Source organism: Dromiciops gliroides, chromosome 5, assembly GCF_019393635.1.
Source record: "Dromiciops gliroides isolate mDroGli1 chromosome 5, mDroGli1.pri, whole genome shotgun sequence".
Classification (NCBI taxonomy): domain Eukaryota; kingdom Metazoa; phylum Chordata; class Mammalia; order Microbiotheria; family Microbiotheriidae; genus Dromiciops; species Dromiciops gliroides.
In genome coordinates this window covers 226,571,863-226,596,506 of record NC_057865.1, presented here as the reverse complement: position 1 = coordinate 226,596,506, position 24,644 = coordinate 226,571,863, and the positions used below count along the sequence as shown (strand labels likewise).

The window sequence follows — 24,644 nt, the reverse complement described above, 5'->3', positions numbered from 1 at the left end:
GAGGGGCAGCTAGGTGGTGCAGTGGATAAAGTACTGGCCCTGGATTCAGGAGGATCTGAGTTCAAATCCAGACTCAGACAATTGACACTTACTAGCTGTGTGACCTTGGGCAAGTCGCTTAACCCTCATAGCCCCGCAAATAAAATAAAATAAAATGGGCCTATAAAACAATGTAGATATAGGAATTATATGATCTCTCAAGGTCTTTTCCAGTCCTTGAATTCTCTTAACTCAATGTTGTGCCTTTAAAAATCTCTTTACCCTCTTTGCCCAGATTCACTGATTGGCCATGTACTAGTGACCCCTAGTGGCACTGTGTCTAGAGCAATTTCCACCTAAGTAGGCCAAGAGAATGAATGTAAAGACAAGGCAGCCTATGTGCAGCATCTGAAAGGGGAAGGCAGAAATCTTCCTATGGAGAGTCAACAGTTTGGAGCTGTAAGAGAAGTGTTGTAGAAGTAAAGGGGAGGGGTAGCTAGGTGGCGCAGTGGATAAAGCACTGGCCCTGGATTCAGGAGGACCTGAGTTCAAATCCATCCTCAGACACAACACTTACTAGCTGGGTGACCCTAGGCAAGTCACTTAACCCCCATTGCCCTGCAAAAAAAAAAAAAAGGCAGGAAGGGGAGCAAACTGAAGCTAGTCTCTGTTAGATCCTAAAGTTACCTCAAAGTGCAGGTATGCATCAGTTCATGGGGGAGGATTAGCTGGCTGCTGTCTCTTGATGAAGGGGGAAAAGCTTAGCCTGTTCATCAGCTTCACAGCCACAGGGCAGGTCACTCCTAAAGAATAGAATAGCCAGATAATACCATAAAGACCAGGACTGTCCATAGGATCATAGATTTAGAATCTGAGGAAGGTAGCTTCCCCTATACAGATGAGGAAACTGAAGACCTGAGAGATTTAATGATATGGGTAGTAAATAGCAGAGCCGTAATTCAAATCCAGGTTCTCAGATTCCAGATATAATAGACTTGCCCAAAGTTGCATTTCATGGTAGAGGTGAAATGAGAACGTAAATTTCATTGCCAGACCATATTGTTGAAATAGGTTCAATTTTGGCTCAAGTACTGGGAGGGTAGGGATAGGGCTGCAATAACCTTACTAGCCACAGTAGAGGGAAGAATGGTCTTAGTGGCCCACACCCAGTATTCCCCTCCAACCTTTTATACGGCATTATCCAGGGAACTTCCATGAGAGAAATAGGAAATTTAAGGACTCCTCTCAGGGGTGTGCTGGTAAATGTTTAACAACTGGGTCTCCATGAAAAAATTAATATTTTTTCCATTTCTTTCTTAAATCTAGACAATCAACAAACAATAAATCAAGCCCCAAGTTGTAGCACTTTCCAATTTTCTGAGATCTAAATGCTTATACTAAAAATTTAAGAATAGATTTGGTGTGAAGTAGCTCCAGCATACCCCTGATTCATCCCCCCACTCACAGAAGAGACACCCTAAGACACCCTCTGTACCTGTTGTCATTGATGTCTGTGGCATTTCCTGGAGAAATCAATCATCACGAGTAGAGGAGACAAAGGGAAATAAACAAGGAGGTTAGGGCATTGAGTAACAATTTCCTAAGATTTTTCCCCCTTGTCCCTTTGGAAGTCCTTGAGCACTTCCTATTACAATTGAGCTCCACCTAATTTCCTTGGGTGTGGAGGATCCTAAGTGTTATGGGCCTCTGGGTACCTCAGAAGTTTTCTGGGATGAATCAAAGAACCTTTTCCTTGAGAAACTAAACCAAAGGACAGACACACCTAAAGAGATAAGTGGCACAGGATCCGGATTGATTTAGCTCCAGGACCACCACCTTTCATTCCAGTCTCCCCCACCCCTTGGGGAGATAAGATTAGGTGTGGCTGCTGCCTTTGTGGTGCGAGGGGGAGAGAGATGGTTTGAGAGATCTGGAGCCGCCCCTCACCCAATTTCCCCCAGCCACTACCAGTGTGGGATGGTCCTCCCCCAATAAGGGAACTTTCCACTATCAGATGACCATCCCTATCAGTCCTCTATAAAAGGATTTCCCTGTCTCCTGCTCACGGAGATAGGTATCTCTAATTGGATTGGTGTGCAAGAGGGTGTAATTCTTTAAAGAAGAATTTCTAAGAACCCCTACCCCAGCCCCCCACCCAATTTCCCCATAATGTAAGGAAGAAGGGATTAGGATGGATAGTAAGGGACGAATCAAAAGAGGAGGGTCTCAGACCCAGAGATGACAAGAGATTTGGGATGGTACTGGAGAGAGAGGGATTCCAAGGTCCCTTGTTCTTATTGGTTCTCCCAAACTGCCTCCCCTTCAGCATGGAATCCTTGATTCCTAGTTATTTTTGAACAACAGATGCCCCCTCCATCTTACCATTATCCATGTTTAGCTTCTGGTAGGAAGCCAGATTACCACTGGAGGAGGATGTTCCACCGCTGGCAAAGGAGTTACCAAAGCTGGATGGGAAGGGTAGAGGAGAGCAAATGCCATCTTAGCTCCTCTCCAAGCTTTAAGACCACTATCTTCCCTACCCCCAGGAATAAAATAATATCCTAACATTAAGGTGGTGAAGGCTCTCCAAAGCAAGAATTTAGGAACACAACCTTTAGCTTGGAAGGCTGGTACCTATTTCTTATCCAGTTTATGATTAGGTTAGTTGTGGGGTGTGTCAGGGGAAGAGAACAAGAGACAGGGTCAAAAACAAAGTTATTCAAAATAAAATGAGTGGGGGCAGCTAGGTGTCGCACCAGCCCTGGAGTCAGGAGGACTGGAGTTCAAGTCCAGCCTCAGACACTTGATACTTACTAGCTGTGTGACCCTAGGCAAGTCACTTAACCCTCACTGCCCCACAAAAACAAACAAATAAATAAATAATAAAAGTCTTGGGGATTCTGCCTGATCATTGTCTTATAGGAACTAAGACCTCCTGAACATTGGACAGGGACCCCACCCCAACCGTGGTTACTCACTACATGTCTGAAGTAGCACTAGGTGCAGCCTGCAGGTATAAATTCTGGTAGTTCTGGAAGAGATTGTTTGTGTAGCTGATACATTCAGGGCTCCTGGTGCCATAGGGATTGGTGGGTGAAGAGACCGGGTAGTGGCCAGGCCGGACTGGTTTGGCTGTGGTTAAAGAGAAGACGGAGGACCCAAATACTAAGGATGCTGCCTCTTAACCCTTACTTTTTACCCTTTGAAGTTATTCTTTCCCCAGGGTTGGCTTGAATGGCCTTTGAAGAAATCTATTGTTTTTGTTTTGTTTTTTTCTTTCTACTGGTTCCATTGAGGGAAAACAGCAACATCCTTCCATTGTGAAAAGTGACTGGCAGAATGAAATCCTGGGGCCTTATCTGGCCTCGCAGGGAAGGGGGTACATGAGGCCATCCAGATGGCACGCAGGAGCAAGAGCTGTCTTAGTTTCCCAAGAGCTGGGGCTATCCAGGAGGCCAGCCCTGTCATGTGGGCAAGACTGCTGTGAAGCCCACTTGTCCTGGTGCCTGAGGATGCCTACCCCACTCCCTAACCCTGCCTTCTCCCCACCACTCACCAATCTGAGCAGAGTGGTTTCGCTTGCCGGCGTTCTTATAGCGCACAGCTTCCTTGATTCTGTCCACCTCTTGCTGGTATCTGCGCTTATCTTTCATGGCGCCTTCCTTTGCTTCCTTCAGTGCGCCCTCCAGGGCCTTAACTCTCTCAGCCGTAGCCCTAAGTCGTTTCTCCAGCTTAGGAAGCTCACAGCGCAAATCTGCATTGTCACGAACCAGCTGTGGGGTGGGCAAAGGAAAGGGAAAAGAGGCCAAAAGAAACCAGGAGAGAGACAGAGGAATAAATTGAAAGAGAGAAAAAAGGGAGTCAGGAAATGGAGGAGAAAGAATACCACATGATTTCAACCAACCTAGGCCCTGCTTCCTTCCTCAAACACCCCTGTTAGCTGGAGGTCAGGAATAAAAGGCGGTACTAGCACCAAATAGCCATACTCACTGCCCGTTAGTTACACTGTCCTATCCTTTTCCTGTCTCTCCAGTCCCACGGCTACTATAAGGAATGGGAATCCAGTGCTTCAGGGTTGAAAATAACAGGTAAAATACCCACAGGCAAAGATAAGAAGTGTGGGCATGCGGAGGATGAGGCAGCAAAACACAGCAGCTGTTGGGGGAGGGGAGGCTAAGGGGAAGAGGCGAGTTGTAAAATGGCAAGAAGAGTCAGCTACAAGGTCAAGTGCAATGCAGAGCAGAAGCCATGAGCACTCACCACCTCCCGACACCCCCCCATTCCATACACACACACTCACACAAACAGAGCCCCACAGGGAGGAAAGAAAATGTTTGAATTCTTACAGCCTTGGGCACTTTGCCACCATATTAGAGGGTCTCCTGGGGCTTCCCTGCCCTGGTAGATAAGGCTAGGGGACAGCTGGAACAAATAAAATCATTCCCAGCAAACTAAAAAGACACCCCCCCCTCCAATTTTTTCACCACATTCCACACAACTGAAAAAAATGCACAGGGAGACAAAGAAATGGGGATTAGTGGGGCTCTAGGAGAATAAAAATGCAGCAGGATTGGGAGGTGGGTAGGGTGGAGAAAGGGAATTAAAACAGCAAAGATTTCTGAATGGTTTTGACTTCAGATTAAGTGTAGATTACAAGCAACATTGTCTCACTGATTCACCAGTTTGCTCCTATTTTGTAACAGGGATGTAGCCTGGAGAATTGTTGCCAGTTCCTCTTTCCTATCCTCTTCCTTTAGGGAATATCTTGTTAGTGTTAGACACGAAACTAGCCATTCCAGGTAGATTTAATTTTGTTGATTGGGACACACCCTCAAGTTGCGCTAGGCAAGAGAGGGATGGGGAAAGAATTCTGTGACTACAGCAAGAGAAGGGAACATCCTCTTCCAGGAAATGTTCTGTCTCTAAGGGGACTGAGAGAGAAAGCACAATAAAGCCTTTTGCTGATGCAAAGTAAACGAATAGGTTAACGCTATAGATGAACAATAGCGGCCTACTGCCTGGGGTGGGGAATGGAATCTGCCTTCACACCACGGGAGAGGAACAAAGTGGAGGACATTGTTTGGAATGGTAAAAGTCCCCGTTAGTCAACAGCTGAAGCCAACCAGTAAGGCTGAAATATCTTGGAAGTAAGAGGAGAGTATCCCTGCTTTGAATACACCAAACATTTCCTGTCCTGATTCCTCCGGGCCATTCCCTTTTTCTCTCCCTCCTCCTCCCCCATACCTTGGACACCCAGTCTTCCAGCTAAGAAGCCGCAGCAGAGAGGAGGGGGGGACAGAAAGGCAGCAACTTAACATACAAGAGTCATGGACTAGCCTCCTGCCTCAGGCTGGTTGAACTATCTAGGAGTCATATTGTTCATTCTCCTGACTCCCTCCCTCAAGCCTAGGATACCTTTGTATCCTAAGAGGATACACAGCTTCCTTTGTTTCCATGTTTATCTCCCACCTGTTAGGATATTCTTCCTAAAGCCCAAATGAAATTCTTGCTGCAGTTTCAACCCATTTCTCTTTGTTCCAGGTCACCCCAACTCCTCTCCCCAAGATGGAGCCAAGGATTTCCATATTTAGTAGGAAAGGAATTGCAATGTTTAGAAAAGTAAACAACAGTCATGGGAGGAAGAAAGGGGGAAAACAAGGCCTCAGACTCTTGACACTTACTAGCTGTGTGACCCTGGGCAAGTCACTTAACCCTCATTGCCCCACAAAAAATAAAAAGAAAAAAGAAAGAAAGGGGGAAACAAAGCCAAATATAAAGATAGTATTTTTAGGGACAGGAGGAGAAAAAGAAAGCAAACTAGGTTTGTCTTCAGCCCAATAAGCAACCAAGTCAGGGGTAACTAGCCAGGAAAACTGTCATCAGGAAACCCTATAATCCTCTTTCCCCCAGCCATACCTGTTTGTGAACCTTTGTAAGCTGTTCCAGGTTGTTCTCAAGAAAGGAAATCTTCTGTTTCTGGGAGTGAATCCCCCCACTGTCCTCGGGTTCCATTTCTGCACTCTTGGGTAGAAAGGAGTATAGTATCAGGACAGATCAGGAGACAACCTGATCAGCAGTTTGTCCAGACTGAGTCAGCCCAACTTGACATAATGGACTCTTGGGCAATACAAGGGAGAGGAGAGAGATTAGGAATAGGAAGACACTGGAAATGGCACTCACTTTCTTGACTCGAGTCGTGACGTCTTGAACGAACAGCTTGCGAAGGTTGTGGAGGGTCTGGAGTTCCCGGGCCTAAAAAAGGAGGGAAAAAAGTCTTTAAAGAGCTAGAAAATCAGATGCATCACTTCTGTGAACCAAAGTGAGACACTGAACTCTCTGCTGTCTCCTGATGAGAGACATCCATTTAACCCCAGAGTTTGAAAAAGGGAGAGGAGAATTAGGTTCAGGAAGGAGTCTGAGGGCAAAGACCGGAGATCTCTCCCTTTTAGAAGTATAGGTATCTTTTTTTTTTTTTTTGGCAGAGCAATGAGGGTTAAGTGACTTGCCCAGGGTCACACAGCTAGTGTCAAGTGTCTGAGGCTGGATTTGAACTCAGGTACTCCTGAGTAGAAGTATAGGTATCTTAATAAAGATTATGAATCAAAGAATACTGATTTCCCAAAGCCATGGACAAAATTACTCACGACAGTCTCCTCCAGCCCCTTGAGGTCCTGCTTGGACTGCTCATGTCGCTCATAGAGAAATCTTCAGCAATATAAACATCACGAGATATTTGGAAAAGGTAGTTAGAAGTTGTTTATGACACTGACCCATTTTCCCCCTCCTCCTTTCTCCCCACCAAATTATCCCGTCTTTACAGACATATGTGGGCAAGTGTGTCTAGTGGATGGGCACATTCATAAATGAAAGCATAGATGCCAGCTCACGTGTTCGTGCATGCAGAGGTTTGCAGGCATACTCACGTCAGCTCCTGGAGTTTAATGCTCTTCTCGTGCTCCTCACTCTTGAGCTTTTCATAGTCAGCCTGCAGTTTTTCTAGCTCCAGCTGCAGCTTCTGATTCAGGCTGTAAACATTGAACATATATCAGAGAATAAAGAAAGGAAAAAAAATTGTTTTAATCTTTCCCTCCTGCCATGCTTCAAGAAGAAGCAGTTCAGAACTGACCCATCTACCTTTAGCTATCAGAGCCTAATTAGGGGTTAGTGTCCCCAGGTGCAAATTGAAAATCGTTTCAAATATATTCTTGGTTTCCTCCACGGAATGTGGCATAGTGCTCACATACAAAATGTTTGTTGAATGAATAAGAGAACAGGTGAAGGACTTATTTTAAAGCTTCAGAATAATCTTTGGAGGTGATAAAGGAAGACAAAATAACCAGAGGGCTTATACAGGATCCGCTTAGTTAGGCTCCCTTACTCCTTAAGCTCGTCAATGATTTTCTGCTTTTCATTGATCTCATCCCGAAGGCGGGCCAGCTGCCGGTGATGGGCCTCACGGTGGTTCTCCATCTGCAGTTCCAGTGCCTTCTGCAAACAATAACCCCCCCCCCCATTTAAGAACAGAGGATGTCCCCCCATACTTTATCACTGTGAAGTCCAGAGCAGCCCTTCACTCTGCCAAAGCCTGGCAGCTTCCCCATCTTTTCCCCCCTCCCCTCTCCCTCACCTTCACCTCATCAGCATCCTGTGTGTCTGGTTCCTTGTCCTTCAAGGCTACTTCATTCACAGTTTCTGAGGAGGAGGAGGAGGGAAGGAATTAACATTGAATCTGCCTCTTCCAGGAAAATAACTCGTTTCTTTTTTTATAAAAGCTGCTGTGAAGGTGGGGATGGATACTGATTCAATGGGCCCCAAAATAGATTTCTCCAATTTAGAATGTTCTAATTTGATACAGTCGGGCCGGGGAAGGCCTGGGGTTGATACAGATTAAACCTCATGCAAATGATACCTGATTAGCATGAAAATGAACATCTACAGTTTCTGACCAGAACTTTAATGTCTAGGCCTGGGGCTGATTGTTTTGGAACTTGTGGAGAATTATGCTTCCTCCCTGAAGAGAATGTGTAATATATGTAATGAATAGAGAGCTGGCCTCAGAGTCTGGTAGACCTGGGTTCACATTTGCAATTCTTGATCTTGGGCAATTCCATTAACCTCTCAGTGCCTCAGGCTACTCTAAAGCTGTAAATTGTACAACAGTGGTAGATCTGCATTGTGGAAGGGGTTTCCTCTCTTCCAGTTACCTACCATAAAGAAATCAGAGGTATACACACACACACACACACACACACACACACACACACACACACGCACACGCAAACGCACACGCACGCACTCGAGCACATGCACGAGCACACACGAACGATTCCCCCAAGTGCCAAGATGTAGTGAGGGAAACAGGAGGAAGGTCTCACCCTGAGCCTGTAATTTAGCAAGCTCATCACTCAAGGAGTCATAGGACTCTTCAAGATGCCTCTTCTTCAGTTCCACGCTCTGCATGTACTCAGTCAGGGATCGGATTTTAGCCTCATGCTGGTGAAGGGGAAGAATCAGAGAATCAGAAACAGAAGAATAAGGGTAAAAACAGAGGTTCAGGGACATATTTGGAGAGTTCAAACGTTTTCCCCTAACCTTCCTAATACAGCCTTAGTCCTTTGCATTTTGCTATGTACTCTTCTGGGAAAATTGTACTCCAGAGACACTGCCTTTAGAAGCCACCAGCCTAGGTGTTCATACTCTATGAGCTTTCAGTTTACCACCTGAATCCCTATTACTTCTCTCTGCTAATGTTCCCCTGGCCTCAGGTTACCGTAAGATTTTGGCTAGAGGTAGGAAGTAGTGAATTTTTCTAGCCACATTGGTAGTAGGGGAAGATTTCTATCCCCTACAAAAGACCCTCAATCCTTGGTCCCTCACCTGGGAGATGAGCAGTTGACAGGAAGAGAGCTCTCGCCCAGTCACCTCCATTTTTCGGTGACATTCAACCTGTAGATTCTCCAGTTGCCGGCACCTCTTAACCACAGACTTGACTTCTGACTTGATCTTACTGATGTAGAGTCGGGCCACAGTGAATTCCTCCTCGATTGCTCCACTAATCTCCACTGGCTGTGAATCAAGAAAGGAGAAAAGGAACCATAATCTGTCTTCCCAGTGGCTTTCTCCTTAAAGTCAGACCTTCCTCCTCTCTGCTTCACTGTCTGCCATTTTCTCATGTGACAGTGCAGCTCTTTTGTTTTTTCCAAAATTCCCTGCTCACGATCAAATACTTTATAGTAGCCACCTACTGCCTAGGACATGAAATCAAAACTCCTCAACTTAGCCTTGGAGAATCTTCCCCCAACCTCCCCGCCTCTCTATTTACCATGTTAATATTTCAACAAGACTCCATTTTGATATGGAGTTAATATTTCTCACAAACAACTTGATCCAACCCAACCACCCTCCATACATGTGCTGTTTCCTCTGTCCCTGCTGCTACCTTTCAAAACCTGACTTAAAACTTACCTCTACTAGGAAATCCCCCTTTTACCCTACCCTGAACACTTCTGTTTGTTTGTTTTGCAGGCAATGGGGGTTAAGTGACTTGCCCAGGGTCACACAGCTAGTAAGTGTCAAGTGTCTGAGGCCGGATTTGAACTCAGGTACTCCTGACTCCAGGGCCGGTGCTTTAACCACTTCGCCATCTAGCTGCCCCCTGTGACACTTCTATTCTTTCACCAAGTACTTATTTAGTTATTATAAAGTTAGCTTTGCATTTGTCTCTCTGATTAAAAAAAAATTGTTTCCTCAGTGTATGTATCATTTGTCTCTTTTAGACTTGCATTTCCTTAAAGGTAGGAATTACATTTCTCTTTGGAACTCAAAATCTTACAAAAATGAATGTTGAAAACTATCTTTACATGTCATTGGGGAAAAAAAAATTTTAAAACTAAATAAAAGCTTCCCATATCCACTGGAAAAAAAGGAATTCTATTTCTCCAGTGCCAGGTACCAAAGGCACTCTAATCAAAGAGCTAACAGATGGACTCTACTTCCCCCATTCCTCTCATTGCTCTAAGCAGACTTAGCAAAAGAGAGATCCCAACCCTACTTACCAGCTTGATCTCCCCATTGCCCACGATGACACTGAATTCACTCAGGTCCTTCATTAGCCCATTCAAGACCTCAGCAATTCTCTTTCTCTGGTGACCACTGACTTCTTGTAGCCTCTGCAGCTCAGACTCCAAGGACAGCATGGTAGCCTAAAGATAATCACCACTATTCTCAGAGTCATTGCCAATACCCCCTTTTTTCCCTCCCAGGACTTAGTGAGATCTTCATGAAGGGATACCCTGTGATCTGTTTGGCATTAGAGAGAGATGATGGAAGGGAACTATGGGAAGGTTAAAGTCATGGAATGGAGGCAAGGACCAGTAACCAAAGGATTCCTTAGTCCACATATGAAAGCATGGAACCCAATCATGTGTAATGACCCCTTTGGAGGGGAGGGAAAGGCACTTTAGCTGGGGGGGGGCTGACCTTGTGACTGGTCACTTACCACCTTTTGTGACAGTTCGTCCATCAGGAGCTGGTTCTGCCGACTCTTTTCCTCAACTTCCTGTGATTTTTGATCATAGTTGACCGCCAGCTCCTCTAATGCCTGCAGCACCTCTTTCACCTCGTCCTTGGCTGCATCATTCTCGGACTGCAGATGACTCAGCTCCTGCTGAACCTTCTCATTGTCGCCTCGGGTGGACACCAACAGCTAAAAGAATGGGAAGTCAGGTGTTAGTGGCCATCTGCTGCCAATGACTAGCCCTGTGGCTTCCTGGCCTGGGAAGACTAAGGTCCAAATCTCAGGGTTATTACATTAGTAGATAAAAATGAATGACACTGTCACCTCCTATGGGCACTAGCAGCTCAGAAAGTGGGAAGTCAGATGTTAACGATCTGGTAACTCTGGAGTTACCAGTTCCATGGCATTATGGCCTGGAGAGGTGGAAGTCCAAGTCTCAGGATTATTAAACTGGTAGACCAAGGGAATGTTATAGCTATAGTACCATGCATAGATTTCAATATAAGGTATTTGACAAAACAGGGATTTTTGTGGATGGAAAGATGTGGTTTGGATGGTACATAGTACACTTAGGTGAATGGGGGTTGCGTGAACAAACTTAAAGAGACATGATGAAGGGGGCAGTGGACAGAACACCAGCCCTGGATTCAGGAGGATCTGAGTTCAAATGTGACGTCAGACACTTGACACATACTAGCTGTGTGACTCTGGGCAAGTCACTTAACCCTCATTGCCCGGCAAAAAAAAACAACCCAAAAAACAAAACAAAAACAAGGCATGATGAATGAATCAATCAGAAGAGGTCTCTAATGCAGTACCCCGGCCTTGTTTTGTTCAACATGTTGACCAATAACTTAGATGAATATATAGATGATGCCAGATTTAAAGATAACAAGGCTGGCAGGAATTGCAAACTCACTGGATGACAAAACTAGGATTCAAAAAGATCTTGAGAAGTGTAATAGGTCAAATCTCATAAGACAAAATTGTATGGGATCATTTTAAAGACCTTTATTTGTGTGGTTGGAGCAGTAACAGCTAAGGGTGTTCCATGTAGTTGAGGCTAGTTTCTCCTAAAGCTTTGCCACATTAGCTGGGTTAGTTTTTTCTCTAAAAGGTAGGGGAGCAGTCCCTGAGAATTGATTAGTCCAGGAGACTAAGGCATGAGCCTTCTTGGTCATCTGGGGCATAAAATAGCCATCCCATAAATGTCCTTTAGATGTTCTACTGCTTGATAGATGTTCCAATCAAAATATCCTTCTTACCAGATGTTTCCATATGGGGACAAAGGGAGCTTGGTCTACCTAAACCAGTATGGTATCTTATAAGTATCCTTTCTATGCTTTGGCTAATTAAAACTCCTTTTGTTCAATCCAATTAACTCTGCTTTTTTGTTTTGTTTTGTTTTAAAATGAGGCAATTGGGGTTAAGTGTCTTGTCCAGGGTCACACAGCTAGTAACTGTTAAGTGTCTGAGGCCGGATTTGAACTCAGGTCCTCCTGAATCCAGGTCTGGTGCTCTATCCACTGTGCCACCTAGCTGCCCCAATCCAATTAACTCTGAACCACTAGACTGGCTTGAGTCAGGTCTGCTCCACAATAATTGATGATAGTTGATAGGACTGCATCAAAATGATCTTATGATCAGAGTGGGGAAGGGGAAAGCTATAAAGAGGAAGAAGAACCTTGAGCAAAAAGGTGACCCAATACAGCAACATGGCATCCTATGGCTGTCATAGGCAAATCTACATGGGACAAAGTAGGGGCTCCCAATGACCTGGAGAGATTAGCCCAGTGAATGGTAAAGATGGTTGTTGTGGAAAATAAAGACAGCACCTAGAAGAGCATTCCCTATGAAGGGATGCTTACTGTTAACAGTAAGACAGATTACAGCATATGGAAAATAAAAGGAAACTATCTCAGTACACTCAGCAACTATAGACAGAGCTCTTGGTTTTTAAGAACCACGATGGATTTAATATCAGCACAAGTAAAAGGAGCAATGCTGAATGGAATAAGGACCAATAGACTGTGATTAAAAAGTATGACTTTGCAACCCAGAGGTTGCAGGGAAAAATGGGTCCCCTTAGAAGGATCTCCACAGAAAAGGGTCAGAAGGTAGGCTTTCCAACCAAGGAACTTGAGAAGTTTTTTTTTTTTAATTTTATGTTTCTGGGGGGGGGGTTTGTGAGGCAATTGGGGTTAAGTGACTTGCCCAGGGTCACACAGCTAGTAAGTGTTAAGTATCTGAGGCCGGATTTGAACTCAGGTCCTCCTGACTCCAGGGCCAGTGCTCAATCCACTGTGCCACCTAGCTGCCCCTTTAGAAGTTTTAAAACAACAACAACCAAATGTGAAGAGTCACAATAGTAGTTGAAGTCAATTCAATCTAGCTAATTTGGAGATAACTCTCAGCAGCAGAGTTCCATCCACATGGGAAGCTTATAGAAGACTTACTTTTGCAAAGTCTATTCAATCAGTTAAAGACCCCAGATGCAGACCATCCTTTGTCCCTTTTTAAGTAGCTAAGAGGGGGAGTTGTGCTTACCTGTCCCCATAAAGATGAGTTCTTATTGCAATTAGTTCCCCAATGGGGATCTGGAAGGGAGGGGGTGAAATTCCTAAAAGAGATGGGTTTGGTAGACTACAGCCATGCCCAACTGTTATAGCCTGCCTTACAACTTTTATTCCAGTTATGGTGGGTAGGGTCAAATGAAAATCCTTGGAGATGCCCAAGCCATGCTGTGGTCTTAACACCAAATAATTCTAGGTCATAGAAGGGATGAAAGCTATTTCCTTCCTAGTGATAGAGAGGAAGGATGCTCAAGTATTTTGCTACAACATTTCCCTGGGTGGTTGATGAAGAAGACAAATGGCACCTATCAACTTTCAGTCTACAACTACAGTGAACTGAATGAAGTTGTCACGCCAATCATTGAGGTCATTTCTTACCTTGTCAAAAGTCAGGCAGCTCAGGCTGACAATGTTTGCTTTGAGACTTTGCTTGTATATGTTTTGGGGTCATTATCTTCTAGGTTTGTGTCTTGGGCATCTCTTTCTATATATATTAGCTCTTTGTTGTGATATTATTTATTTATTCTTCTAGCCTTACTTCCTGAATTGAGACTTTATTATGGCCTAGCTATGCTCTGGGCCATATGTGATCCTGATTTGTATTCTCCAGGGTCCTGATGCTGCTTTCTCCAAATACTGGGTTCTGTGTTCTTCAAGGAACATTTCAGCATTTCAGACCAGGGACCTGTAAACTTTCAGTATGTCCACAGTGGTCCAATCTAGAATGAAGTCTGATCAAGGCTATCCCAGTATAAACTTTGCAAGTTCCATCTCTGAATTGGGTCTGGGTAACACAACTATAGGCTTGCCCCTGGTTGAAGACTGCTGCTGTCCCTACCCCTTCAGCTAACTGGAAGACTTACAGGTTCATAGCAATAAAACCAAAGGCTACCTGTTCATTTGAGCTCTCTGATCTCCCTATTCTGCTGCAGGCCTCAGCCTGGCCAATCAAAGACCTTATTCAGAAGTCAGAGCCACACAGATGCTCATTTCTGCTCCTGTTCTTTGCCTAGTACACAAGCCCAGACCAATCTTCATCCTGGTCCATCATTCCTGGTCACAGGTGTCCTCCTCAATCTGTACTATAATTGTGGCCTAGATCTGGAGTTACAGTGACAGAGCTAGCACCTGGCTCCTCTTCCTGCTTCAGGCAAAGTATCAGACCCATTCCTGTGAAATTCAGGGTCACTGATTTCTCGAGTGCATAACAGCAGGGTCCAACTCAGTCCTTTCATTGAAAGGCTATAGGCAGTTTCTTCCCAGCTAGATCCCTATCCCAGTGCCAATAGATATCTTTTGTCTGCTTCTACTGACCTGGACTAGAAAAATTATTCACTATGGTTTTTCCTTGTATTTCCTTTTTTTTTTTTTTTTTGGTGGGACAATGAGGGTTAAGTGACTTGCCCACGGTCACAAAGTTAGTGTCAAGTGTCTGAGGCCAGATTTGAACTCAGCTCCTCCTGAATCCGGGGCAATGCTTTATCCACTGTTCTACCTAGCTGCTCCCTCCTCAAACCTAATGTGTAGTAATCTTGGTGGATAGGTTGATCTTCATTCGTACTGGTTGTTGGGCAATGACTATATGTATCTACCCAAATGGTCTAGGGGCTGGAAAGAAGAGGATTTGACAATCAAAGAGCTCTTCCCTTAGCAGCCAGAACAGCTGAAGGAATTTTTGTGATTCTGCCAAATACATACAGTCGTTTGTGGGGTGCATCAGCACTCACTGGAGAGACATATGCCCTCTACTAAACAACCAGGTTGATCCATTACCAATTAGGACACAGGGACTGTGATACCTTGTTGTCTTGAGCAAGGGACCAGATAATCCTCCTAACTAAGAACAAGGCACTGCTGCGCTTATGCTTATTGGAGCATCTCATACAAATCAGAATGCAGACCCACCATGCACAGTCCTTGACTTGACCCCAGCAGGCAAATTATCCCTCTTTCTCCATCTTAGGGCAGGAAGCTTGTTCCTGTTAAACAATGTCTTTGTCATCACACCACTGAGGTTGGGTGTCCTACTTCAGATGGGGGAGGGTTCTCTGGCATCTAGCCTCCAAGAAGATTTACCAATAAGTAAAGATTACTTTTTCACATTGTTCTTATTGACCCTCTCTGGCCCTTCTTTATTCCATCCCTGGTTCCTCACCCAAGCTTAAAGGTTCCTGGCCCTCAGAATCTATATACCCTGGGGAAATGGCACAGGTCCTCCTCAATTAGATTTCCTTTTTCCTGGCATAGTTCAGACAACTCCTTCCCAGAAAAGGCTTATAAGACAAAATGGTGGTATTATTACAAGGTGCCTTGCTTTCTAATAACATAGGAAAAGTCACGTTCTCTGTATAACTGCAATGCATTTTTATTTACCTGGAAGAAAGGGGATTGTGGACAATCCTGAATTCCTGGATCAATGTGAGGAACATCCCTTCCCTCATGGCCCTCCTAGAGAGGGTGATGCCCTTGCAGGTAGGGCAGAAAGCATTGAGGGGGTGGCAGGTGGTACAGAGCAAGTTAGGCAACATGTGAGATTAGGATGAACTTTTAGCTACCTTTCTGTAAATAACCTTGAACCTGTGATAAGGATTGATGATGAATATTCTGGAATCATCTGCATATTGGCACTGATATTCCTGGTACTGTTCCTGCTCAGCATCACTGCTTTACATCAAGAGAGCCACTGTGAACTGTCCCCGGTATCACCTGCTACATAACAGTTCTGGGACTTGGTGTTCCAAATCATAGAATCAAATCCTATGGTTTCTGATCCGTTTTCCTTCTCTCACTTTGGCACCATGCTCCTTCAGGGGACTACTGCATTGCTTGCTTTTTTTTTTTTTGGTCCTGTATTTCTGCTATTATTTTTCCATTACCTTGACTAAGCTCCTCCTTCAGCAAACTTGTGGTCTAACCAGGATGGACTGTAGAATCACCATAACCTTCCACATACTAGATTCTCTTTTTTTTGTTGTTGTTGCGGGGCATTGGGGGTTAAGTGACTTGCCCAGGGTCACACAGCTAGTAAGTGTCAAGTGTCTGAGGCCGGATTTGAACTCAGGTCCTCCTGAATGCAGGGCCAGTGCTCTATCCACTTCGCCACCTAGCCGCCCCCATACTAGATTCTCTTAATGGAGCCTAAGACTTATTAATTGATTAATCAATCTCTCTCTCTCAAAGGCAATTGGGGATAAGTCACTTGACTAGGGTCACACAGCTAGTAGGTATCTAAGGTAAGGTTTGAACTCAGGTTCTCCTGACTCCAGGACTGGTGCTCTATCCACTCTACCACCTAGCTGCCCCCCAAGATCATTTTTTTTGACTGTCATATCACATTGTTCACTAATACTGAGCTTTTTGTTCACTAAAACATCCGGTTCTTTTTTATGCAAACTGCTATCTAAACAGACTCCTCCATCTTGTACTTCTGACAATTCTTTGAATCCAAATATAAGACTTTCCACTTACTCTTTTTTTTAAAAAAAAGTATTTTGTTTCCACTTATTCTTATAAATTTGTCTTATTAGATTTTTGTTTTAGGGGCGGCTAGGTGGCACAGTGGAATGAACTCAGGAGGACCTGAGTTCAAATCTGGCCTCAGACACTTAACACACCTACTAGCTGTGTGACCCTGGGCAAGTCACTTAACCCCAATTGCCTCACCAAAAAAAAAAAAAAAACAAAACCCAGATTTTTGTTTTAAAGTAGGATGTGTTATGCTGTAAGGTTAGTGAGTTCTGGGTCATCGGAGGTCCTCAATGAAAGTTGGATAACAAAGGTATTTTAGAAGGATTTCTATTCAGGTACACATTTAATCTCTGAGGTCTTTTCCAGTTTTATGATTCTCAATCTAGTTCTGGTTCTGAAACTACTGACAAAGCAAAAGATCTAAGAGAAAGAAGGCTTTTTGCTGGATAGAAAAAAATGTAGCTTAGATATATTGAGTCAATAAGGATGAGGTACTTGGATTTTTCAATATGTGAAGACGAGAAGCCCCAATAATTGAACAAGTTCTCATGGTTTTTCTCCCTGCATAGAATGACCTTTCATCTTTCCTAATACAAATAGGTTTCTCATGCTTTCCAAGAAAAGAAACATTCAACCTCCCCTGCTCCCCTGTCTCTTCCTGACCCCTGGGAAATCCCCTGTGAGTTCTAATTTCCATCCTTACTGCTGCAAATATAATTACCTCTTCCTGATCCAACATTTGTTGCTTAAGTTTTTCCATCAGTTGACTCTGCTGATTAATCTCATCATCCTGTTAGAAGCAAGGAGGAGAAACAGGCAGAAAATCAGATTTTAGCATTTCTCTCTCAATAGTTTGTTGGGGGTCTGCTTTTCAGTTACCAAAAGTGGAATGAGGCATGTATGTGAGGGAAGGATCCTGAGGGAAATCTGAGTCAATTAGGAAGAGTCCCCTGCCCCCTACCCCAAGAGAAGCCACCTTTTAAGCATCTTTCTTCTACTCCGTGCCTCTTTCCTCAAATCTCTCATTTCTCTTACCATGATGTCTACCTTTCCAGACCCCTCCCTACTTACCTTATCATCTAGCTGCTTATAGAGACGCCTTATCTCCTCTTCATATTTCTGTCTTTCTTCAGGTGCAATTCTAACCACAATGGATGAGTTGTCATTCACTGGTGTCTCTTCACAGGGCTCCCCTCCAGGGGTTGATTCCTCTCCACCCAGACGCTCTGTCTCTGGCACATTCTCCCCTAAGGAGGTAGTAGAGAAAAAGGGGTTAGGGTGGTAAATCTGAGATGTACAATCCATAAAGAGAAGTGAGGGGGGCAGCTAGGTGGCGCAGTGGATAAAGCACTGGTCCTGGATTCAGGAGGACCTGAATTCAAATCTGGACTCATACACTTGACACTTACTAGCTGTGACCCTGGGCAAGTCACTTAACCCCAATTGCCTCACCAAAAAAAAAAAAAAAGAGAGAAGTCAGGGACATCCACAGAGACCCCCCCTCCCAATGAAAAATACCCCACTTAGATTCCTTTATTTCCTGACACAAAATCATTCTTTGCCACCAAGAATTTCCCTATTCTTTCTTCCAGAGAGAAAGACCCCCTTTCCTCACAAGAAAACCCTTCACCCTCACGTAGGGATCAACCAATTTCACTTTAGTATTCCCTCTCCAAGAACAGAGCCTCCACAACCTTGCATGTCACCCTCTTCCACAGCACTGCTCTGGCTCTTAGTTGTTCCCCTCCTTTCCCCCAAATGAAAGTTCCTTTCTCACCACCCCCATTTAAGGGGGTTTCTTTCCCTCAGGGTTCTACTCTGCTCTAACCATTTCGCCACCGGCTCAGTTCAGCTTCCAGTTTGGCAATTGTCTCTTTTTGTGCCTTTGTCTTTTCCTTCTCTTTCTCATATTTCTTCTTCCATTGCTCAGCAGTCAGTTCCAGATTCACTGAAGCAGTGTTCTTGATAGTCTTCGCCCTGGGAAAAGGAAGGAAAAGAAAATTAGGAGAAGGCCAGGAGATTGAAGAGACAGGGTGGGAAAAATGAACTGAGCTAGGAGAATTCTAAGGGAATTGCTGAGGGAGAGAGGATAGGATTGCTACAGACCTCTGTCCAAACATAAGGGTAGATTTGGTCTCAGCATCATTGTAACTGGATGGTGAGCAGCAGATAAACATGGTTGTCCGGCAGTTCCCTCCCAAAGAGTCCTGAAGGATCCTAGTCATTTTGCTGTCACGATACGGAACATAGCTTTTCTGGGGAGAAGTGAGACTTAGTGAGAAAAAGAAATCTAGTATGAAGGGCAAGGGGGTAGGAAGTGGGATTGGAAAACATATGGATCGAAAGAGTGAGAAGATTGAGAGGTTTATGGGGAAAACGGGAAGACATATGGGATAAGGTGAGGGTAGAGAGGGGTCAAAGGGACACTCACTGTGCCTTCAGCCAGGGCAGAGATCACATTCCCCAATGCTGACAAAGACTTGTTGATGTTCTTCGCTTCATCCAACACGGCTCCCTCTGCCCCTGTTTTGCTGACCTATGAAGGGAGGGGAGGAGCTATGGTCATGAGAAGTCACTCCCCAAGTGGGTTTTCTCAATTTTTTTAAGGTTGGGAAAGGAAGAAATTGGGCCTAAAAGAGACAGTTGGGCAGGAATAGAGAGGGCTTTTCCACATTGCCAGACCTTCAAAGACTTTGATGAGAAAGATTGCCCCTCTGAGATTCCCCTTCCCCCAACCTTGGCCTTCCTCCTAACCTTCTCACTTCCTGCCAGGTCCACTAGATAGAGCTTCCCACTGAGCTTTTGCTCAGTCTCCACATTTTCTTGCTTGATGTTGATAAGGAAAATGCTGTGGCTTCGGGAGCTGTGTTCATTCATGTCTGAAAGGGGTGAAGGAGACAGTCAAAGACATTAGGCTACCTCTCATCCAACAAAGAAGCCCCCTGTGCCTCCATGTCCTTTAGACAGAGAGAGGTCTTAGACACCCATCCCTCTGGATCAGTGTCCCTGACCCACACAGACAAGGAACTCTCCTTTCCTGAAGGACAAAGATGCCCCAGATTCCCTTCTGCTCTTTAGCTTCTTAACCCCAGAGAGAGGCACAGTAGATACACACATGTGTGTGTACACACATGCACATCTTAGTTTTCCTACTCACTAGTGACGGCCACATGGCGATTTGATTTCCCCTCATCAATAACATCCAAAATTTCTTCTGGGCTAGACACAAAGCGCTCAGTGCAACCCTATAGGGTGAACATAGACATGAATACAATGGCCACAATGCTTCTAGACATAAGATGGAAGATTGACTACATATTTTTCAATCCTAAGGTTCTATATATTTAGTCCATTGTAAAACTACTCTTCAAATTCTGACCTATTAGACATTTGACCTTTCCAGCATATAATACCCCCCCAACTATACATATAACATTTGTCCTTTTAAACATGAGACACTGATATCCTGAATCTTCAGACACTAAGCTACAAATGACCATCCTTCCACCAATCCCACTCTCACCTTGACAAATGGCACCCGGTTCTTATCTTCATGTACAGACAGGTTTGTCTTGGTCACTGAATTGGGATGAAGAGAGTGATACCTGTTATCCCAGGTTCCCTCTCTGCTTCTATTTCCCTACCATCCCCAACCCACACAGAAGTATTTTTTTTCTTGTGCTTTAGATGTAAAGAAACTTCCATACCTCTCTAGCTGCCATGAAATGCCCCTGCAGGTCTAGCTCCTTTGTTCCTCCCCTAGAACTCTGGCCCCCAAATTATATATGTCCTTGGCCATTTTTTTTTCTAAGTGGGACCTCTTTAGCTCCTGTCCCAAACCTGTAGTCCTTTATTTTAAAGAAAAATTCATATTGTTACCTTCTATAGCCTTCTCAGAAAGACCAAGAGGCTCATGAAGGTTGTGAAATGGAAGAACACTTATACTTTGCATCTCTTCCCAAATTGTACTCCCATGGGATAGCAACAGAAAAATTTCTTCTCACCATCCTCCCACCTTCCCCTCTGGTCATTTCCCAAACATTGACTAATACTCACCATCGAGCAGGTCACGAATTTTATCCAGATAAATCTCAAAGTAAGAAACCTGGGTAGAAGAAAAGATGGGAATACAAGGAAGGGGGCTATGATTAAATGACTTCCCTTACTATTGGTGGGAGAGACAGATCAGTGTGGTAAAAATAATGCAGAACTGGGGCAGCTAGGTGGTGCAGTGGATAGAGCACCAGCCCTGGATTCAGGAGGACCTGAGTTCAAATCTAGTGTCAGACACTTAACAGTTACTAGCTGTGTGGCCCTGGGCAAGTCACTTAACCCCAATTGCCTCACCCCCCCCACAAAAATACAGAACTTCTAGTAATAATTCATGTGTTTGAAAGCCAACTTCAACATATATGCAAGTGGTTTAAGCAAATCACTTAATCTCTCTGAGCCTCAGTTTCTTCAGCTGCAAAATGAGGGTAATAATACTTGCCTTACCCTCAAAGGCATGATGTGAGGAAAGCACTTTGGAACTTTAAAATGTGAGCTATCATAGAGCCATTGCTTTATGTATCATCATGTACAAGAGTTGTAAGATCTCTAAGGCCCTTTCTAATTCTAACACTCATGAACTCTGGTTGTTCATAAGAGAATACTATATCTGACTAATGGAGAAATAGGATTAATGTTATTATGTGCATATATATAACTTATATCAGATTACCTGCTGTCTAGGGGAGGGGGGAGGGAGGGAGAAAATTCTGAAATTGTAAAGCTTGTATAAACAAAAGTTGAGAACTATCTTTACATGTAACGGGAAAAAATAAAATACTTTATTAATTAAAAAAAAGAGAGAATACTGTATCAATCTGATGAATTCCTCAATCAACCTGATGAGATTACAGGGTATAAGAATTTGTTTGAAGGGGGCAGCTAGGTGGCACAGTAGATAAAGCACCGGCCCTGGATTCAGGAGGACCTGAGTTCAAATCCGGCCTCAGACACTTGACACTTACTAGCTGTGTGACCCTGGGCAAGTCACTTAACCCCCATTGCCCCGCACCCAAAAAAATAATAATTTGTTTGAAGACTACTGATAGGCCCCATTCCCAAAGACTGTGGATTCCTTTGAGAGAAAATAGAATATTCCAACAATTGATTGACTGAGACATGGAGGTACGGATTCTGGAGGATTCTTGTAGGATCATCCTTCTCTATGCTCTATAAAATCAAGCCATATTAGTGGCTTCATTTCATTTCTTGGACTCTAAGAAGACAGTTAGGGTCCAGGAGGTTGGGGGCAGGGGAAGGAGGAGAAAAGGGATAAGGGCAATCCAGGAAGAGATGAAATCTAGACTATGCCATTTCCTACTATTTCAGTTACTCCAAACAATATAAGTTCAATAAGAAGTGAAATGTTTATTCAGTGGCTCCCAAAGTATGTTTAAAGGCAGTTTAAGTCACAAAATAGTACTTTAAGTCTTGTGACAGACTCCTTCAGATTCTCTGGACAAAAAAGGGAATGAATAACCTCCCAAGAAATCTCCCTTCTCTGCCTAGATAAATTGTGGGATAACCCTGCTTAGGAACCGTGAAACAGTTGCCCCAATAATCAACTGCAAATTTAGCTGGGGGAGCTGATGGGCTATTTCAGTGCCTTACATGTTATTGTTGTTGTTGTTTTGCTTATGCACATCTATGAATCCTTTGTGTCTTATGCATATTCTGTGGAATGGGGGGGGGAAAGGGCTGCTGTATACTTGATGCCCTTTACTGCACTATAATCCATAGGCTTCTTTGTACCTGAATGCCCTTTTACTCAGTTGGGGGTGAACCTACGCTATAGGCACAAGCTATCCCGTGCATATTAGGTTTTTCTGAAGTAAGTCCAGTTGGAAGCAATGAGTCAAGGAAAGAATGTGATCATCATGGGGTCAGCTGCTAGGATTGTATCAGTTTTGTGTTCGGCCACACTCTGGAATGAGGGGCAGAGGTGAATGCCTGGGCTATATGCCATATCTGCATATGGCTTTTGGTGAACATTTCCATGGTGAGGAGGGGTAGGAAGAAGAGAACTATGGCTCATTTTTCCAAACCTGGAGAAGTAGAAGGAGCTGCAGCAGGTTGGGACAAATACAGTATTTTTAACTAGATCCAGCTGGTATCTATCTGGTCAGCCTTGCAAATTGTGAGGAATCAGAAGGAGCACTAACTGTGAAGTGAAAAGCGACCAGGAGTGGGGTTGAAGGTGCCCATAGAGAAGCACATATATAGCCTTCTCTGAAGGCAGTGTGGCAGCTGGTCTTGTTATTCTAGAAATCTTTTTATATTTATGACTAGACTAAGGATACTTTAGAGTAAGATTCCCATGCTGTTGGTTTTATTACCTGTTAATCTGTATTCTATAACATAATCTAAATGTGAACTGTTAATCTCTATTCTATAACTTAATAAATCTGTATTATGTGTCTCTTCTACTTACATTCTCTCGCATAATTGCTAATAAAGTTGTTGTTTTTTTTTAAATTACAGGGAGTTTGTGGAGAATAGGTAGGAGGTAATTGAGAATCCTTGGAGGTTAAGCAAAAGACCAATGGCAGGGCATCTAGGTGGCGCAGTGGATAAAGCACCGGTCCTGGACTCAGGAGGACCTGAATTCAAATTTGACCTCAGACACTTGACACTTACTAGCTGTGTGACCCTGGGCAAGTCACTTAATCCTTACTGCCCCACAAAAAAAAAAAAAAAAAAACAATGGCAGTGATTGGACAGAGAAGGGACAACCACCCTTATAGCTCATAGCTACAGGTCTAGCAGTAGAAAGCTAATTTTTTTAAAAATCAGTTAGGGGGCAGCTAGGTGGCGTAGTGGATAGAGCACCGGCCCTGGAGTCAGGAGGACCTGAGTTCAAATCTGGCCTCAGATACTTAACACTTACTAGCTGTGTGACCCTGGGCAAGTCACTTAACCCCAATTGCCTCACCAAAAAAAAAAAAGAAAAGCATAATAAAAATGTTTAAAAAAAAAAGATTAAAAAAAATCAGTTAGGATTTGATCTTGGCTATGCTAAATTTCCTATTCAAATAATAAGAGGAATTTGGGAGAGAGATTATGGTGTATGTGTTTGGAAGGGGACACAGTAGGAGAAGCCAACTTATTGGAAGGGAGAGTGATCTGAGGCTCTCCAGAGGAGAGAAATATAAACTTAAAATCTGAATTCCTCTCTGGTTTCATCATATTTCTGACCTCACTGTCCTTTCCACTGCCAGATATATCCAACAATTCTGCCATCCTCACCTTGATGTGGAATTCAAGGTTCTCATCCATGGAGTAGATGTGATTGAAGATGTCTCGGGCAATTCGAGGAATGATTCCCATCAGCTGAGGGTCATGTAACTTCCCCTAAATGAGCAGGAACATCTCAAAGTCAGATTAAGTCATGGGAAGAATGGGGATATAGGGATGAATGTGTCCCCTATATGCAGGTTATTTATATCAAATTGTATGAATTCATAATACATAGAAAAGTAACACAGATTGACTCATATGTGATATAAATTTATTGAGTAAATAGAGTAGCTGGCTCATTCTGAACTCAGAAGTTTATCTCAGGTCTTGAGGGTCTGATAGTGTCATTAACACCTTAGTGGAGAAGGAATGTAGAAAGTAAAGAGGGAGTTTCATGAAGAGATTGAAAAATGGAGTGACGTGGTCAATTACCATGGCAAGACATAGGGATAGATTTTCTTTTTGCTTTTCTAGGACAAAACAAAGAAAACTGGAAGATATGGCAAGGGGGAAATAGAGTCAGGCTGGAAATAAAATGTTGCCCATTCAAAGTATCCTCGGCAGGTTCATAGATGATTCCTTTCAATGTACCTTTCAATCAGGATATTGCACAATATGCCTATGTCTCTATCCCTTTCCACAAAGGCAGAAATCTATTTTAAGGGGCTACCCCCTCAAAACTTCCAGGCCCTTTCTTTGCTCTTACAAGGATGCCAGAATTCTCACCTCCATAGTGTGTGTCTTTCCTGATGATGTCTGTCCATAAGCAAAAATAGTGCCATTGTAACCAGCAAGAACATCTGGAAGGAAAGAGGGGGTGT

At 43.8% G+C, this 24,644-nt stretch overlaps 1 protein-coding gene across 3 annotated transcripts in view; it reads right to left on the bottom strand.

Moving 5' to 3' along the window:
- The window catches only part of KIF5A (kinesin family member 5A), a 34,244-nt gene that overhangs the window by 3,190 nt on the left and 6,410 nt on the right, over window positions 1-24,644 (bottom strand). Inside the window, exons 3-29 of one of the 3 annotated variants that reach the window (XM_043967340.1) lie at window positions 24,550-24,623; window positions 23,833-23,937; window positions 20,593-20,641; window positions 20,060-20,115; window positions 19,694-19,781; window positions 19,291-19,415; window positions 18,968-19,072; window positions 18,643-18,791; window positions 18,365-18,513; window positions 17,608-17,783; window positions 17,258-17,326; window positions 10,478-10,684; window positions 10,035-10,181; window positions 8,857-9,045; window positions 8,355-8,472; window positions 7,607-7,671; window positions 7,358-7,467; window positions 6,903-7,004; window positions 6,624-6,684; window positions 6,160-6,231; window positions 5,896-6,000; window positions 5,224-5,244; window positions 3,536-3,752; window positions 2,958-3,111; window positions 2,362-2,444; window positions 1,475-1,502; window positions 667-782 (exon numbers count right to left, since the gene is read on the bottom strand). In XM_043967340.1, the coding sequence (XP_043823275.1) occupies window positions 704-782; window positions 1,475-1,502; window positions 2,362-2,444; window positions 2,958-3,111; window positions 3,536-3,752; window positions 5,224-5,244; window positions 5,896-6,000; window positions 6,160-6,231; window positions 6,624-6,684; window positions 6,903-7,004; window positions 7,358-7,467; window positions 7,607-7,671; window positions 8,355-8,472; window positions 8,857-9,045; window positions 10,035-10,181; window positions 10,478-10,684; window positions 17,258-17,326; window positions 17,608-17,783; window positions 18,365-18,513; window positions 18,643-18,791; window positions 18,968-19,072; window positions 19,291-19,415; window positions 19,694-19,781; window positions 20,060-20,115; window positions 20,593-20,641; window positions 23,833-23,937; window positions 24,550-24,623 (2,903 nt within the window). In that variant the 3' untranslated portion in view covers window positions 667-703. The remainder of the gene's footprint in view (window positions 1-666; window positions 783-1,474; window positions 1,503-2,361; window positions 2,445-2,957; window positions 3,112-3,535; window positions 3,753-5,223; window positions 5,245-5,895; window positions 6,001-6,159; window positions 6,232-6,623; window positions 6,685-6,902; window positions 7,005-7,357; window positions 7,468-7,606; window positions 7,672-8,354; window positions 8,473-8,856; window positions 9,046-10,034; window positions 10,182-10,477; window positions 10,685-17,257; window positions 17,327-17,607; window positions 17,784-18,364; window positions 18,514-18,642; window positions 18,792-18,967; window positions 19,073-19,290; window positions 19,416-19,693; window positions 19,782-20,059; window positions 20,116-20,592; window positions 20,642-23,832; window positions 23,938-24,549; window positions 24,624-24,644) is intronic. The other 2 variants (XM_043967341.1, XM_043967342.1) reach the window with 2 other exon arrangements.